We start from the raw sequence: 18292 nt of genomic DNA on the forward strand, positions 1-18292 counted from the left end.
TGGGAGAGAGGTCCAAGGACCAGAAACCTGGATGATAAAAAGAGCAGTTTGGACCACAGCCCACCTCCAAGTTTGCAACCCAAGAGCCAGAACACCAGATAAGGGGAGGGAAACCCCCACCTTGTGAAATAGATGAAATCCTACCTGCAGGGGTGGGTGGGGAGAGGCTGCAAACGTTTTGTACTGTTGGTCCCCTAGGGGCTTCTCAAAACCGTAGAAAGCAAATAATTGAGGTAACTAACAGAATCTCATTGAGAGCAGAATTTATTACTTTGTCTTTTCTTTTCAACTCATTGTACATTTTACCTTTTGTCATTTAAAATGAGCATGGAGACTTTGCTGGGGCCCAACTTTCCCAAATGGCTCAATTACAGAGAGCTGAGCCTCAAGCAAAATGTCAGAAGTATGAGAGAAGGAGAGTGGAGGGACAGGGTTGGCCCCAGCCTAGCCAGGTTGGGCAGGCGGAGGGGTGATGCACGGTGCTCTCCTTTCTCAGATGGGTGGGCTTCCTATTGCGGGGTCAGTGAATATGGGTCATGTTTCACAGGAGGAAGTGACTCTGTCTTACAACAGTGCCTAGTCCTCTAGCCCCAGCCCCATGGGAGACTCCTACCAGTAAGACATGTTCAGAAAAGCTCAATGAACCCCAACCCAACATTAGGAACCAACTGAAAGGTCTGGTCACCTGTGGATGACAGTTTTTTTGTTTGTTTGTTTTTTGTTTTTGTTTTTTTTACTAAGGACAATTTTGCTAAACACATTTATCTGCCTTCTCTGGAAACCTTGAGCTAAATATGTTGATATTTCCACCTGAGAAAATATTTCACTGCAAAAATCAAGGCAACAGCGAACAAAAGCAAGAATACAATAAGAAAGAAAATGCCCACAGCCGTGATCCCGCATGAGAGCGTGACATCAGATACCTTGACTCCCCTCAGCAATGGCGGATTTGCACAAAGAGTGTCCTCTGTGTCCTCAAGTTTTTGCCTGTTTTCTTTGTACCAGTCTAAAAAGTAAATATTTGAGCAAGTGCAGTCTAGGGGATTTCCTCTTAAATTAATGGTCCTTTGCTGGGACAAGATGGGGAGGAGACCAGGTGGGATGCTGCTAATGCTATTGGAAGCTAGATTGAGGTAGATCCCCTTAAGATGACTAAGAGCCTCGATGCTACTGGATGTCAGCCTGTTGTGACTCAGGTCTACATGATTCATTATCTTTAGACCGATGAAGGCTGCCTGGTCTATGAAGGAGAGATCACAGAATGATAAAATTAAGATTTCTAGGCTTTCCAGTATCTGGAGTGGGTTGGTGTTTTGGATATTCCCATTTGGAAAGTGGTTTCCCTGTAAGTTCAGATGCTGGAGCGCTGGCAGGCCGTCGAGGAGATGCTGATTGCTGGTGTCAAGGAGGCAGTAGGAGAGATTTAGAACCTTCAGAAGATGGAGGTTCTGGAAGGGACTTTGTGCAGCTTGAACACGTAATCGGGTAAATGCCAAATCCAGGAGTTCTAGCTGAGGACATTCTTGGAATGCCTCAGTCTTTAGACCCAGGGGTTCATTGTAGCTCAAGTTTAGACTTTGTAAATGAGATAGATTTTTAAGTTGCAGATTGCAACAATCAGAAGTTTCGATGTCATTGTGGCTTAGATCAAGCAGATGAAGATTTTCTAGGTTTGCTAAGCAGCCAGTACCAAGGACAAGTCTCTTCGTGTTGCCTTTGATGTAAAGGTGTGTAAGGGAGGGGAAATTGGCAGCATGGATTTGACACAAATTATCAAATTTATTTGCACTGAGAACCAGTTTCTTGAGGTTGTTTAGGCCCGTAATCCCAGAGGGTAATTCTTTCAGGTGAGTGGCTGAAAGGTCCAGTTCCTGGAGGTTAGTGAAGCAGTGGAATGTATTGGATGAGATGTCAAGGAAGTGATGCTTCTGTAAGGAGATGCTCTCAACAGACATTTCACAGAGCCCCTCAAACACAGAGGAACTAAGTTCTTCATCATCAATGTCCTCAAATGTCCCCAGCCAGAGAGACTGGATAGTAGAGTTCTGCAAACCCTTGAATATAACCAGCAAGTTGAGAGTCCCTCCAAAGTCCAAACTTTGGAAGACAGTTGACTTGAAAGTCCCAGGCTCTATCTCTGTAATGCCATTTCCCCTTAAGTTAAGGCTCAGGTTAGTGGCCGACTGTAGAGATTGTATATCTTCTTTAGACAGGCGATGGATAGCATTATTCTGAAAATCCAGAACTTTCAGCTTCTCTGTTGGGAATTCTTTGGGGAGCTTAATGGAGGAAATATGGTTGCTTCCAAGATGTAGACTTTCTAAGTTTTTCAGATTGTGCACTGGGATAAACTCAAGACTGGACATTCCTGTTTGGATGAAGAACAGATGTTTCAGTGACCTGGGTCCATTAAGTGCTGTTTCTGCCATAAATATCAGGGGATTTGCAGTTAGCACAAGTGTGTCTAACTGATGTTGGCTTTGGAAGGTGTCTTCATGTATCCAGTAAATCTGGCACCTCAAAGAGATAAGAGTATTTAGCAATCATTTATACAAGGACAAAGAACAAACACCAGCACAAACATGGATTAAGAAATCCATTGTGTGCAATAGCAAAGCAGCACAAGTTACTGAAAAGCAAAGTCGAACTTTCTTCCATACCCACAGAGCAGTTTATTGGGTTGGTGAATAGCCTTAGTTCTAAGCACTCTGATTTAGAATTTATTCTATAGTCCTTGTCCCTTTAGAATGAACACTCAGGGATTGTTTTTGCGGGCAGTGGTGGCGGGGGGGGGGGGGGGGGGGATTAAGAAAAAAGCCCAGTGATTTACTTGATTGTAAAAATTAAACTATGATTTACTATATATATATATATATCACACCATGGGCAAGCTACAATCTTTATTAATTTTTTGGGGGGGGTTGATTAGTAAAGATTGAATCCAGGACCGAGCACATGCTAAGCACACAGTTTACCACAGGGCTATAGTCTTGCCCACTTTTTTCATCAGTTAAATATGAAAGGGATTTATAAAGAACTATTGCGTGTCAAATGACATATGGGAAAATGCTCCTTGAGCTGGAGAACAGTAAAGACTCAGAAAACACCATCCTGATTTCACATCTAAAAACACTGGATTGATTACACACATGTGCACATGAATACACGTCCCTTTGCTGGCACATATGCACACTAACGGTTCCCTCTACTACCCACAAGTGGGTAGTGACATTGGCCACAGTGTCTCACAATGGTGCCTGTCAACATGAAAGATGACTACAGTCGCTTGCTCTCCCACTCCACAGAGGTGGGAAGCCCAGCATGGAGAGCTGCTAAGGGATACAGATGTCACGAAAGCATCAGCCTTCTTTCCCTCCTTTCCACATAAACCAGTTGCATGCCCTCACTTGCTTCTGGTACTTCTGGCCCTTTGTTCTCAAACATGGGTTCAGCATTCAGATACAGCTTTCAGGCTATATTTCAGCAATTGGAGTCACGATTCCACCTTTAGAACCGATGATGGGATTTATCCAGTTTGTGTAAAACAAACATAAAGTTAATAGAAGCCAGATGTAAGGGTGCTTGCTTGAATCCTAGCCCTCAGGAGGCAGAGGCAGGTAAATATCTGTGAGTTCAAGGCCAGCCTGGTCTACATAGTGAATTTGTACTACATAGAGAGATCATGTCTCAAAAATAAATGAACAAAACAGAAAAAAAAACCCAAAACAAACAAATCACCACCACCAACAACAACAAAATAAAATTAATAGAAGGATCTATGAGTTTCTTCTAAAATGTCATTGCCCAGTAATAGCCAACAATGTTAACATGCAGCATAATATGGCATCTGATTTGGCTAAGATTTGTTTTCATTTTGGCCATCAATCCTCCTTAGAACAGCGAGTGATTCTCAACCTTCCTGCAACCCCTTAATACAGTTCCTCAGGTTGTAGTGACCCCCAACCATAAAATTATTTTCGTTACTACTTCATAACTGCAATTTTGCTACTGTTATGATGTAACGTAAATATCTGACATGCTGGATATCTGATATGTGAGCCCTGTGAAAAGGTCATTCAACCCCCAAAGGGGTCGTGACCCACAGGATGAGATCCACTGCTTCAGACCTTCCTAAACAGCACTGCTGTTGCAGAGCTGGGGAGCAGAATACTTTCCTCCTCGTTGACCCAATTTACAATACATCTTAGTACCAGAAATGTGTTCCTTGGGGAAGGACAAATAGACAAACAGCTTATCTGTGGCCCTATAGGAGGTATCGCAGATGCTTCAGATGTATAATGTGGTTTTGCTTAAGTAAAATGTCAAGAGCAGGCAAGGAGCTGAATTACCTACCTGGTTAAATCCAGAAAGGTGAGATTTACGAGTCTGCTGAAGGTCGTATTTTGAATTGTAGGCAAGAAATTAAAGCTGAACTCCAAACATTCTGTTGAGTTTGGTAGAGTGCCAGGAATTTCACTGAGACCTAAATTTTCACAGCTGTATGTTTTGTTGGTTTCTTTCTGATGGGAGAAGCAATGTAAATTAATATTGGATTTAGTAATTTGATATACTATCTAGCAAAATTATTTATGATTTATCTTTTGAGAATCAGACCCACATCTAGTAATCTTCCCCAAAAATATACTTGCAAAAACACAAAATGCTTATGCACAATCTTATTCACTACAGGTTTTTAGTAAGCTACCACCAAGAATAACAACAAAGCACTCGCTCTTGATTAGATTATGATTCAAATAAGTAAGTTGGTAAAAGACATTTGTAGTCCATCAGAGAACTTTGAATCATGGAATTAGATAATATTAAGAAAATTGCATGCTTTGTTAGGAATGTATTGGCTGTAAGCCAAAATGTGGAGGATACACCTCTAATCCGAGCACATTGGAGAGAGTCAGGAAGATTATGAATTAAAGGATGATGTGAGCTACACAGCAAGACCCTGTCTCAAAAAACAAACAACCTCCCAAACAAACAAATAAACAAAAACCAAGGATATTTTCTAGCATGCACAAGCCTGAGTTTAATCCTCAGTACTGGGAGAGAAAAGGATTGTCAATAGCCACACTATTATCAATATGAGTCTAGCTGAACAAAATGTGGTACTCCCTAGAGGAACCCTGCAGAAGTATTCTTGCCGAAAAGAAGCTTCCAGATGAAGGAATGAATGAACTGGAATGTAGTCTAGACTTTAGGCTTAGCTTCATGTCTGCAAGTGAGTGACACAGTGAATTTAAGTTAAAACATCATAAAGTAGCAGTCACCCAAACACAGAAAGTGGGACATTCTAGATAGTAAGTAACTGGGGAAGGTAGGGGGCAGAGGAAGAAGAGGAAAAGGAGGAGGTCAGAAAAGCTTTTTAGAAAGGGGAGTTGGTGATATGTCTCAGTGGGCACTTGCCACCAACCCTGCCAACCTGAGTTTGCTCCCTTGAAACCCACAGGATAGAAAGAACCAACTCTTGCACTTGGTTCTTGCAAATCGACTCCACACACATGCCATGGTGTGTCCTCACATGCTTGCATATGCACAGAAAATAACTGTTTAAAAGCTATTTTATAAGAAAAAATATCCATAATACTTATATAAGCAAATAATAGATTAACCCTTGTTTAGATTATGATTTTTAAAAAGCTAGGAAAAGACATTTTATAAACAATTGGAGAACTTTGAAGACAGGATTTGATGATATTGAGAAATAATGAATTTGAGAGAGAAAGAATATGAATTTTTTAACATTAATGGCTAATATGATTATATAAAAGAAATGGTCTTAGATTTTTTTTCTAGATGCAGATTAAAGTAGCTAAAAATAAAGTGACAGGGTTGATATTTGCTTTAACAAACTCTGGCAAAAATAAAAAATAAAAAAAGAAAGAAAAAGAGACAAATCATTCCATAATCCCAGCCCTTGGGAGGTTAAGACTGGAGGATTGCTGCAAATTCTAAGCCAGTCTGAGATAGTAAGACCCTGACTCAACAAACAAACAAACAAACAAACAATGCAAAGGAACAGAGCGGGAGGGAGGAGACAGAATTGGGTGGACAAGTTTGAAGACAAACGCTGACTGTCCTTGAATAGTGAGTGATGGCTATTTGGAAGTTCTGTTAACTATTTTGTAACAAATTTTCTTACTACAATATTAAAAGGAAAACTAAGTAACACAGATCTTGGGTGTTTCAACCTTGAAATGTGAATTATTTCCCCTTTTAGGATCTCTAGGTTATGACTACCAGGCTGTGGGTCTTTGGGCCCACCCTGTGTCTAACATAGTTGACGATCCTGAAATCTGACAGGCATTGCCTCTTAAATCCCTAATCCAAGATACAGATCTTGAACTAAGTAGAAATGGGAAGATATTCATCAGAAGTCCACAGAACTGTAGGGTCATGGTTTATCTGGTGTTGCTGTAGGGTCATGCATGGCTGGTGTGCGTGTGCATGTGTGTGTGTGTGTGTGTGTGTGTGTGTGTGTGTGTGTGATTGCAGTGGGGCAGGTAGGAAGGTCTGGTGATGTGTTTCCTGCCGAGCGAGGCTCCTAGCTAAGAAAAGTATCATTGGAGATACAAGAAGATGAGCAACAGGGACCACCAGTGCTCAGCTCGTCTCACATCTTAGGTGAACTCATGTAACCACCGGTCTCCTGGTCTTTCCTTATCACACACCTGCTCTCCAGTGGCCCATGAGGCTGTCCCACCACACTCTAGTTCAGCTGCCTTCCTGCTGTTGACGACAAACAGATTTTCCAGCAGGAAACAGAAGTACACACACCTTCCTTTTCTCCTGAACGGTGAGGCTCTCTAGACGGCACCATTTTAATCATTTTTTTTGCTTAACTCCATTTCCTGCTCAATGATGTACTTTTTCCTAGCTCCACTAAGCATGCGCATCTACAGGAAACCACTGGTTTCCTTCTATTCTGTGAGGCTATTACAACTGTCGATGATGAAAATGACGTATTTATATTTCCCTGTAATTTATCCTCCATATTTATAGACCCAAAGTCCTCTCTGCACTGTCACAAATCCATCCACATAATGTCCTTGAAATGCACACATTGCATTTAAAACCTAGATTAAGCTGACTGGTGAGGAAGAGCATGTTGCAAGACTCTGTGCCTGGTGCCCGTGAATGTGGCTCACCCAGAGAGAACCTGTGCGGACGGCTGTGGGCTCAGTTTTGCTGTGGTTCTCATTAGCTTGGAAGAGACATTTTTCCTTTCTAGTCCCTATTGGCATATCTGACTCCATGTACATATGGATAAAGGGGAATCCGCCAGTCTGTCTGGCTCGATTATAGTACCACAGTGAAAGGTCTAAGGCTACCGATTCCCCCTTCTGAATATACATGCCTAGGACACTGAAATTATTCCCTCTTTCAGCCTCTCCTGGGCCTTCTAAGCACTTTACTGCACAAATGGGATTGGAAAGTAGAGGCTGCCAAAAAAAAAAAAAACCAAAAAACTCTGCTGAGCCAGGGGCCAAGGGAGTTTCTAGATGGAGAAAAGGCGAGGAAGTGAAGTAGTTCTTTCACCGCAGCAAAAAAGGCGAGGCAGGCAGGCAGATCACCAGAGCATGTTCCACAAATCTCCGCGAAGATGGAAATAGCAATGGCCCTGCTGCCCCTGATTTCGAGGAGGACGGGGGATGACAAGAATCAGTTAGAATTTCAAACCAAACATGTCTTGGGCTCCACACACAGCCGCCCCTACTGTTTCTTGCAGTTCAGAGTTTTACAATAAGAATTGTTATGACCATGAGAGTTAGCAACATAAAGAAGCACTGGACAGTTTTTTTTTCCAGTTTATTTTACTTATTTATTTTTAATTAATCTATTTTTACATCCTAGCCTCAGTTTCCCCTCCCTCCTCTCTTCCCATTCCCTTCCTCCACCCCCCCCCCCCCCCCGTCCACCCCCAACCCACTCTTCCTCTGTTTTTGTTCAGAAAGGGGCAGGTCTCCCATGGGTACCAACAAAGCATGGCATATCAAGTTACAGTAAGACTAAGTTCCTCCCCTTTTATTTAGGCTGGGCAAGGCAATCCAGTATGAGGAACAGGTTCCCAAGAGCCAGCCAAAGCTTTAGGGACAGGCCCTGTTCCCATTGTCAGGAGTCTCACAAGTAGACCAAGCTACACAACTGTCACACATGTGTAGAGGGCTTAGGTCAGTTCTCTGGTGGTTGGTTCAGACTCTGTGAGTTCCTATGAGCCAGGTTAGTGGTTTCTGTGGGTTTTCTTGTGATGTCCTTGACCCCTCTGGCTCCTACAATCCTTCCTCCCTCTCTTCAGCATGATTCCTTGAGCTCGGCCTGTTTGGCTGTGGGTCTCTGTATCTGTTTCCATCAATTACTGGATAAAGCCCTGTTATAGAATATTTTAAGGTGTGTTACTGTTGTTTGTGTTGCATTTAACTCTGTGAAGCTGTATTACTGTGTCTATCTAAAACACTTGATGGTCTAATAAAGAACTGAACAGCCAATAGCAAGTCAGGAGAAAGGATAGGCGGGGCTGGCAGGCAGAGAGAAGATATAGAAGGAGAAATCTGGGAGGTTGGAGGAAGAGAGATCAAGTAGCCAGAGGAGGAAGAGGAAGGACTCCAGGGGCCAGTCACCCAGCTACACAACCAGCAATGGAGTAAGAAAGAAAGATATACAGGAATAGAGAACAGGAAAAGCCCAGACAGAGGCAAAAGAAAAAATGGGTTAATTTAAAGTAAAGAAAAGCTGGCAAGAAACAAGCCAAGTTAAGGCCAGGCATTCATAATTAAGAATAAGACTCTGTGTGTGATTTATTTGGGAACTCGGTGGTAGGCCCCCCAAAAGAGTAAAAACAAAACAAACAAACAAAAAAACACCAACAAAGTCTCTTTGATGACAATTGGGGTAGTCACCAACATGATCACAGGAGATGGCGAGTTCAGTCTATATATCCACTATGTACTACTAGGCGGCTTACCTGGGGTCATCCTTGTAGATTTGTGGGCATTTCTCTTGTATCAGGATTCTACCTGACCTTGAAATGCCTCATTTTTCCAGTTATTTTTCAGTACTCTCACCCTCCATCCACTCCCCAACCAGATTCCTCAAGTTCCCATCCCTATTCACCCCCACCACACCCAGGACATCTCTTCTGTTTCCCCTTCCCTGGGAGATCCACTCATTCCCCACCGTGGGCCTTCCTTGCTACCTAGCCTCTTTAGGTATACCAAAAGGATGCTCAATCATACCACAAGGGCACTTTCCCAACTATGTTCATAGAAGCATTATTCATAATAGCCAGAACCTGAAAACAACCTAGATGCCCCTCAACTGAAGAATAGATAAAGAAAATGGGGTACATTTATACAATGAGGTATGACTCAGCTGTAAAAAACAATGACATCATGAAACTTGCAGGCAAATGGATGGAACGAGAAAAGATCATCCTGAGTGAGGTAACCCAGGCCAAGAAAGATAAACATGGTATGCACTCACTCATAAGTGGATATTAGCTGTAAAGTAAAGGAGAACCTTGATTTTATTTTTTAAGGCTGGAAGTGTGAACATGTGCGTGCTCACACACACACACACACACACACACACACTCACTCACTCACTCACTCACTCTCATTTAGTCCTTTTGAATGTAAGGTTTTGTAAGTTACATATATTCATTTTATACCTCCTTAAGAACAAGGACATGAGCAACACCCCGCCCTACCCAATGCAGCTGGGGTTCGCCAAATTCAATGAATTGCAGTCTGGGAGTTCTAGCCCAGGCTCTAGAGAGGTCTCCAGCCCAGGTAGTTGGGCACTACTATGATCTCTTTGTGATGAGGAAGCACGGTCCTGCCCAGGGCCATGGCACTCTAAGTGGAGCATGGAGACCCACATGCAGGCCTTGGGCAGTCCACCCCAGCATCTTGCAGCATCAGGTAGATAGGCACTGCTATGGTGAGCAAATGTGTGGAGTGAGATGGGAGAGAGACAGAGACAAAATAGTTTATGTCCTGTGGACATAAAGAGGTGGGTGGCTTCGTGGCCACCCAGGGCCATGGTGATGTCTAGGCCTGGGCTTCTGCTGGGGATCATGCCTGGGTTCATGGCTCTGATGGAGCCATGGTCTGTGTTGATGTTCATGGATCCTTTCTGATACCACCAAAGGCAGAGCGGATAGGGCTGTGCAGAGTTGGCCCCGCCCCTCCCTGATTGCAACACTGGGGAGAACTGGTCCTGCCCCTCACTGACTGAAGCACCCAGGAGAGAGAGAGCCCTATACCTCACCTGGGCTGCACAATAGCGCTGACTCTGTTAGCAGGGGCCTGGGCAAACTGGCCTTGAAGGCATGAGAATGGGAGAGCAGGCCATGCCCCTATTTATGCCAATGGTGGCATGGGTGAGGGAAAGATTCCCTCCTCTCCTTGCCTCTCACCACCTGCAGCCGGTGGGGGACCTGACCCAACCCCTCACCAGCTGCAGCACTCGGGAGAGCAGGCCCTGCACCTCACCTGGGCAGTACAATAGAGCCCACCCTGTCGGTGGAGGTGTGGGTGAGCCAGCCTGAGGTTGTGAACATGGGAGAGCCGTCCCCACTACTCATTTGTCTAGTGGCAGCCTGGGTGGGGGGAAATATGTCTCCCCACCCCCCACCACCCATCAATGCCTGAAGTAGATGGGAGAAATGTCCCTGTCCCACAGCAGCTGCAACACTCGGGAGAACAGGCCCTGGACTTCAACTGGGCAACACAATAGAGCTGACACTGTTGACGGAGGTGTGGGTCAGCCAGCCCTGATGTTGAGAGCATGGGAGAGCGATCCCCATTACTCATCTGTCTTGTGGCGGCATGGGTGGCAGAGAGATGCCCTCCCCCCATCAATGCCTGAGGTCATAAAAACAGGAGAGCTGTCCCTGGCCCTCATCGGCAGCAGCACTCTGGAGAGCGGCCCCCACACCTCAGCTGGGCAACACAGTAGAGCTGGCCCTGAAGGTGTAGGTGTGGGAGACCCGACCCTGAGGGTGTGAAAGCCAGAGAACTGGCTCCCCACGGCTTGCTTTTTGCTGCAAGGGGTGAACCATCCAGGGCAATGCTGGAGAGCCCATCCTGATGAAGACAGGGGCAAGCTGGCAGGCCCACCAACCCTGCAACCTACCCAGGCCCAGAACCAGAATTATAGGTTGGCCCACCCCAACATCTAACTAACCCATCTGTGATCTGCTGGAGCATGGAGGGTGGTCAGTCCCATGCCCTAGGGCTGCAGGATCTCCACAACGCAGGGCAGCAATGGGGATGTCCAGGAAGAGTTCCAGTGAGGGCCCATCATGGATGGTGCAGCAGAGACCAGGGGCCTGGAACCAGACCAGTGATTCTTTGCGACGAATGCCTGCTTGTAAAGAGGTATGGGTAAAGGGGTTTACTGCGTGACTCACTGTGACACACTGCAGCTTCCATGACAAGATATTCCCCTTCTTTTTTTCCCTTTTTCTCTTAAATTTTATTTTGTTTTATTTGTGGTAAGGCGAGAGATGGGTGGAATTGGGAGACATGATGTGAAAGACACAAAGAATAATAATAAAAAAAAGAACAGGGACATATAATCACAGCACCATTATCAAATTCAGAATGTTTAACATCGATTCTGGTTATTATTCAACAGTCCATAATTTTGCTAGCCGCTGCCTTGCTGGCCTCCAAGATAATTTTCTGGTTTTTTCAATCTGGAATCATACCTTGCATTTGTTGTCAAATTTCCACAGATTCCTCTACTCTGAGGCAATTCTTCAGCCTCTTTATGACACTGGTTTCTCTCTCTCTCTCTCTCTCTCTCTCTCTCTCTCTCTCTCTCTCTCTCTCCTGCCTTCCTTTCTTTTTGAAAGAAAAAAATGTAGGCTCACGTGTGCCAGAGGAACATCTTTTACCGTGGTTCTATGTGTTTCCTGATCTTGGATTCAGGTAGAAGCTACATTTTGGTAGAAGTGCCTTCTCACCACCATAACCAGGGGCAGCACTTCGGGTGGGTTTTACCAGCAGAGCATGGGGTCATAGTGTAAAGGAATGAGCATCCTTCAGAGGATGCCGCAAAGCAACAGACAGCTCCACCGATGCCAGGACCACGTGCCTTGGGGGAATTTTCTCCCAGGCAGACGTCCACCATGCCACAGCTCCCTGGTCCCCACGTGATTATTCTTTCTGGAGATGGACAGTTTCCAAAGTTGCTTTTCCCCTCTTCTGCCTCGGCTGGCTGCACTGCCGACAGGGCCCATCCTTCTTAATGTGAACGTCTGTGCCAGCGGAGCGGCAGCGGCAAAGCCACTTGGAGGCGAGCAACCGCGTGCACCCTGCTCTGTGTCAAGAAGCATTTGTTTAGGAGCCACACCGCAGTGCACCGGGACCCAGGCCAGCCACTTTGTCTTCAGCTTGGGCTCAGATCCCGGCCTCTTTCACCTAGAGCAGGGCTCCTTTGTGTTTGCAGTCCCCTCTCCCTCCAGGCATTCCTTTGCATTTTTTCAATCAGGATGTTATTTTGTTTCTGCTGTACCTCAACTGCCTCCCACCCCACTGTATTTTCTGTCCTTGCAAGCATTGAGAAAGTTTTTTTCTAATTTGGAAGCCTTTGAATTTCACTCGAATGCTTATTCCCTGCTTTTCAGACGTCTAGTGCACTTGACACATGCATGCATGAGGATTTGGAAACACTGACCCACCACCCCCACGCCTCCCTTTAATCACACCTTGATCCAAAGGAGCAGTTTGACTGGTAAGCTAAATTCCAGAGCAAAGATTACTCTCTGAAAGCAAAACAGCCACTGAAGGGAACACTCCCAGGAAGGCACATCCCTAAAATGCTGTTGTCAACTGACTCCTCCAGGTGAAGGACATTCCAATTAAACCTGCTTTGTTTTCTGTTCCTTTACAGCAGTGGTTCTCAATCTGTGGGTCAAGATCCCTTTTGGGGTGTGTGTGGAATGATCCTTTCACAGGGGTCACATATCAGACATCCTGAACATCAGGTATTTACATTACGATTCACGACAGTGGCAAAATTACAGTTATGAAGGAGCAACGAAAATAATTTTGTGGTTGGGGGTCACCACAGCATGAGGAACTGTATCAAAGGGTTGCAGCCTTAGGAAGGTTGAGAACCACTGCTCTACAGAATTAGCCTGCTTGTCTCCAAGCTCACAGCACTAACTCTGTGTTGCCTGGGCTTCCCTTTTTCCCGGCGGTAGCTTGGGGATAAGAAACTCACCCTGCAGGTGTGCTGTGAGAAGTGTGAGAAGGGGCCTCAGTCCTGAGCAATAGGAGAGCCCACTTCAGGGGTCATCTCACTCCCCCATCATCTAAAGCTCCCGGGAAAGCTGGTGCATCTGTGAACTTGGAGTTCTTCCAAAGAGGGCACCGCCAAGTAAAGCCCACCCCATTCCTAGACACAGAAGGACTTGGTCTTACCCTGGTTTTGAGTGGCTATCCATCAAGACCAAGATGAGCCCATTCGAAATGGGGTGGGGGAGTAAGTCTGCAGGCCCAGGGCACTATTTCAGGGTGCATTGAAAATGTTACAACAGTAGCAATTACAGAGCACTGGATTCCAGCTACTCTGCACATTTGCCAGTCTCTAAAGGCCTGGTCATGGTTGTAATTTTGTTACACGCATACAAATAACATGGGGCATTTAGCAACAGATAGATTCTCTGTGGAGTATTCGTGAGTTTTTATTATAATTTTCTCAGAATTTGGTGTAGGTTGGAACTTAAGCCAAAACATTTATTAAAATATTAATTCTGACTTCTACTCAACATGCATATATATGTGCACGTATGTATATATCAGTTTTTGAGCTGTGAAGGTTAGAAATAGGAAACAATTAATCTTCCAGAAGAAACTGTGGGATAATATCATCATAGCTTTGGGGTAGACAAAGATTTCTTAAACTGGACAGAAATGTACTGAAAATTAAGGGAAGAAATGTTAAATCAAATTATAGTAATATGAAGAACTTCCAGTTGACACAAGATACCTTTAGGAAAGTTGAGAGGGAAGTCTCAGAGTAGAGGAACATATTGGCTATCAAATCAAGAAAACAAAGGAGAAAATGGGCCAAAGACTTAAGTATTTCTCACACACAAATGTAGTTGTAGAGTGCTGGGGGTGTATCAGTGTCATAATGCCCGTCTAGAATGAGAGCGACATTGGGTTTGATTCTCAGCAGTACAAGAAGACAGGAAGTATGTAAACAACCGTGAACATTCATCAGAGAAATCAAAGCCGAATCCCAATGAAATACTACTTCCCAACCATCAGGATGGCTCACATTTAATATCAAATGTTAACAAGACTCTGGAGCAATGAACAGTCACACATACTGCCAATGACTGTTAATTAGTAGCAATGTTTTATAACGCTGGCAATGTCACACACACACACACACACACACACACACACACACACACACACACACACTTTATGGGAAAATATATCTACTCAGGTACTCATATAACATACATTTGTATATTTGTTTACTAAAGAAAGGCATAATCAAGAAAGCCCAAAACTAGTATCATACATAACTCTCAGAAAATTATAAACAATACAGTTTTCTATTAACAGTAGAGTAATAAATAAATGGTAGGGTCTTCTACCAAACAGAGTGTCATTCAACAGTAGGAGTCAACAAATGACTATTGTGCATGTCATCAGAAAGTGTCACCAATTTAATATCAAGAAAAAGGAGCCAGGTAAAAAGAATTCTAACATTATGGCCCCCCTACTGTGTAAAGTTATTTTTTTGGCAGGCATAAAAGCAGCCATGATGATAGAAGTTAGAAAATTGGATCTCTTAGAGGAACTAATGACCTGGAGGAGGCTTAAGGGCTTCTGAGGTATGGAGTACACACTGTGTCTTGAGTTGTATTGGGAATACCTGGATGTGTTTATTGGGGAAACTGCAATTAACTGCATATGGAGGGCTTTGTGAACGTTCTGTGTGTTTTGCTTCGACAAAAGTTGAATAAGCTGAAAAGGAAGCAAAACCAAACAAAACCCTTATTATCATACTAGATGAGCTCATGACGGTGAGTCATAGGAACAGACAGGCAGCAAGAGCCTAACTATGCTTGAAGTGGGATGAGGAAGAAGAGAAAGCTGGGAGAAGGGTGGGTAGAACCAAGGTGATTTGAATGCAGGAAAGGACCTTTGTGAAAATCAAAGGCACATGTTTCTCCTAACCCGCCCTGCTTGCTCCCACTCATCTGTGGCTGAGAGGTCTGGAACCCCCAGGAACACGTTCCCATCATGTTTATGTATTAAACAGCCTTAGAATCCTGCTACTTAGAAGGAAAAATGAGAGAATGAGGGAAACCAGCTCCCTCTTATTCTTCCAGAGTACTCTTGAGCAGGAGGAAATAAGGAATATATATATAGAAGGACAGAGAGACACACAGAGAGAGAGAGACAGAGAGACAGATAGAAAACAGGATAACCTCAGAAGGGCCTGGGTCTGAACCCACCAGCCCCTTCTGGCTCTACTAAAGGGCATTTTAAAGGAATGCCAAGAGGCGAGGCAAAAGACCTCCCCCAGCACAGCCAAGTGCAGACCATTTCAAACACCTGGTGACCTTGCACGTGGTCAGGCCATCCCCTAATGCAGCCCTGCTGTGTAAAGCAAGCTCAGATCTCACTACAAAACCTTTGTGGACTCCCACAAGAGAAGAGGGAAGAGAAAATAGAGATCTAATGTTAATGGAATGTGTTGCGAGGCTACTTAAAATTAGGCACGTGTCAGAAGGCAGCCACAGGGTAGAGATGGGGACTGTTGTGTTAGACTTCCAAAACGGAAATCTTCACTCTAACGCAGGGCCTTTGGTGATCCGGGACACTGAGTTCTACTCCCATGAACTGAAAGGCATGATACTGAAGGTCTACCACAGGCAATTTCCCTCTTTCTGCCTCATTCTTTTTTCTGCCAAAGCAGGGGCCATGTACAAAAGGGAACTGGCAACTCCAGAGCCTGGTGACCTGCGTGAGTGGTTGAGGACTTCACTAGCTCTGCTGGAAGGTTCCCAGCAGAGCTGGCCCTTCCTGGACTTCTTGTGGTCTCAGAAGGGTCGCACAGGCCCTTAGGTGCAGGGTTTTGAGAGTTGAACTACTAAGTTAAGAACAGAGCACCGCAAATAGCCTAGTTTTGAAGAATGAATGGGAGGATTATCCCAGCTAGAGATGCTGTCAGCAAGTGACTGGCATTGGTCCTTGGTCACTGAGAAGGGGATGCCCCCAATCTCTTTATGCCATCTACCTGGTGTGTGAATTTGACCTCCCAATTTGCATGAGTTGAAGCTGGGGCTGATGAAGGCCCTTTCTTCTTTTATTTCTTGTATAGACTGAGTTGTCTCCCCTCCTCCCAACTCCGAACTTCTTACGTTAAAGCCTTAACTCCCAGGACCTTGTGTCTCATGTGGCTATGACTGGAGACAAGGCTTTTCAAGATCAATTACAGTAAAATAAGGAAATCTAGGTAGGTCCTAATCCAACACAACTAATCCTCAACAAGAGAAAACTAAACACAGCTAAGCATGGGGGGTGGTACACGGTGGATACACAAGAAGACAGCCATCTACAAGCCAAGACAAAAGGAAGACGACCTTGCTACTACCTTCCAGCCTCCAGACATGACAGCAGCCACCTACAAGCCAAGAAGGAAGTGCTCAGAGGAAGGCGACCTTGCCTCTATCTTGATCCTGGATTTCCAGCCTCCAGAAAGGGCAAACAGCAGATTCCTATCATGTAATTTCCCCCACTCTTCAGCACTGGTTCTGGAAGCCTGAGGAAACTAATATACCATCCCTGCCTTGATTGTTCTAGGTATCCTATCTCTGCTTGGTCTGAGGACAGCCTGAGTCCACTCAAATACATGGCTAACAAGCTTCTGTTTGTTTCTGTTCCAGACTTCATTCAAGTCCTGGCTTTGGCTTTGATTTATACCCTTGTCTGGAAAGTCTTTGCCTTGAGTTTTAGATCATTGGTCTGCCTATGGTCTCAGATTCATTTTGCCCCCAGCCATCCCTGGCTTATATTCTCTTTTCAGTCCCAAAGTAGGAAAGGAACTTACTAAGCCACCCCTTTCTGTGTGTACCCTTTGTCAAGCATGCCCATGTGGGACTGGCCCCTTGCCAGAGTCAGGGACAGTATGAGGAAGATTGAATCATTTTAAGATGGCAAAGGACTGAGCTCTCTCTCTCTCTCTCTCTCTCTCTCTCTCTCTCTCTCTCTCTCTCTCTCCATTTTTCTCTACAACTTCCCACTGGTTGATAAATATTGTTACAGTTCAAAACAGAAGGTTGGAGTTGGCTTGGTTCTCAGATTTACTCCTGTGGGTTAGTTTAACAGATGGAAGAAGGGTGTCCAACTGGAGAAAACCAATCTTATTCAGAATGATCCTGTAAATGTTCTGAAACCTGGTATGAGCCTCTCCTTACTAGTCTTCACTACAACAGCCGAGAAACCAAAGGGCTGTGTGGAGAGTGGCCATGTGCTGGGATGCTGCACACACAGCTCTCATGGCTTAGGCGTCAGGGTTGAGAAGGTCTGCTCTTTGCATCGAAAGTCTGTTGATAACCCCCATTGTCCTCTTTAGGACTGTAGAAACTTAAAGCCAAGGCTCAGATGAGTCTGTGTGCCATATCTCAAATTTTTCAGCAAGAGTCATCTGGGTAGAGACAAATAGTTTGGACTCACCTCAATGCACATCTGATCCAAGGAGGTGATAGTTTCACAGCTGGCTGAAAAGAGTGCCACTAAGAGGAAGCAGCTGATGTCCAGAGCCATCCCAGGTCCAGAGCAAGCCCAGCTGGGTAGGATTATCTAATGCTCAGAGCCAAGCAGTATAATCACAGTCTAATAGCCCTGGCAATTTGGCAGGCATAGAGTTACTCAGAAGGTTGATCTCAGAACTGAAATGCTGTGAACTACTCAGCAGTTGTAAATCTGTGCTGCAAAAGAGGAAAAAAAAAGGGGAAGTTCTTTCTGCATACCAACCATCTTGGCCAAAAATAACTTAGAGCTCTGCCCCAGGATGGCCCAGTGCATTTCCTGACCAATGTGGACCAGTGGAGCAGTCCTGTAGAGTCTCACTGTGATGCTTCCCATTGGCTTGAAGCAAGTTTCAAGGGTTTGGTCCACTGGACCAGCTTCTAGTCTCTTTCCTCGTGAGAGGCTGGGAATGCCGGAATCTGTACTCACACTGGATGCCACTTTGCTAGCCGTTCTTGGGGGTGACTAAGAGAAGTGCCGGAGCACGCTGGCAG

At 44.8% G+C, this 18292-nt stretch overlaps 1 protein-coding gene across 2 annotated transcripts; it reads right to left on the minus strand.

Moving 5' to 3' along the window:
* Positions 1 to 246: 246 nt before the first annotated feature.
* On the minus strand, positions 247 to 17977 carry Cd180 (CD180 molecule). Of its 2 annotated transcripts, XM_028884827.2 has the most exons (3): positions 17724 to 17977; positions 4354 to 4520; positions 247 to 2517 (listed from the first exon to the last, which is right to left on the minus strand). In XM_028884827.2, exons 1-3 carry the CDS (start codon positions 17811 to 17813, stop codon positions 789 to 791), a joined length of 1986 nt encoding a protein of 661 aa, XP_028740660.1. In that variant the 5' UTR covers positions 17814 to 17977; the 3' UTR covers positions 247 to 788. The 2 variants fall into 2 exon arrangements, with proteins under 2 accessions (XP_028740660.1, XP_028740661.1); XM_028884828.2 differs by lacking the exon at positions 17724 to 17977 and having other exon boundaries at positions 247 to 2368; positions 4354 to 4441.
* Between the last annotated feature and the right edge of the window lie 315 nt (positions 17978 to 18292).

This window comes from Peromyscus leucopus, chromosome 11 (genome assembly GCF_004664715.2).
Source record: "Peromyscus leucopus breed LL Stock chromosome 11, UCI_PerLeu_2.1, whole genome shotgun sequence".
NCBI classification, from domain to species: domain Eukaryota; kingdom Metazoa; phylum Chordata; class Mammalia; order Rodentia; family Cricetidae; genus Peromyscus; species Peromyscus leucopus.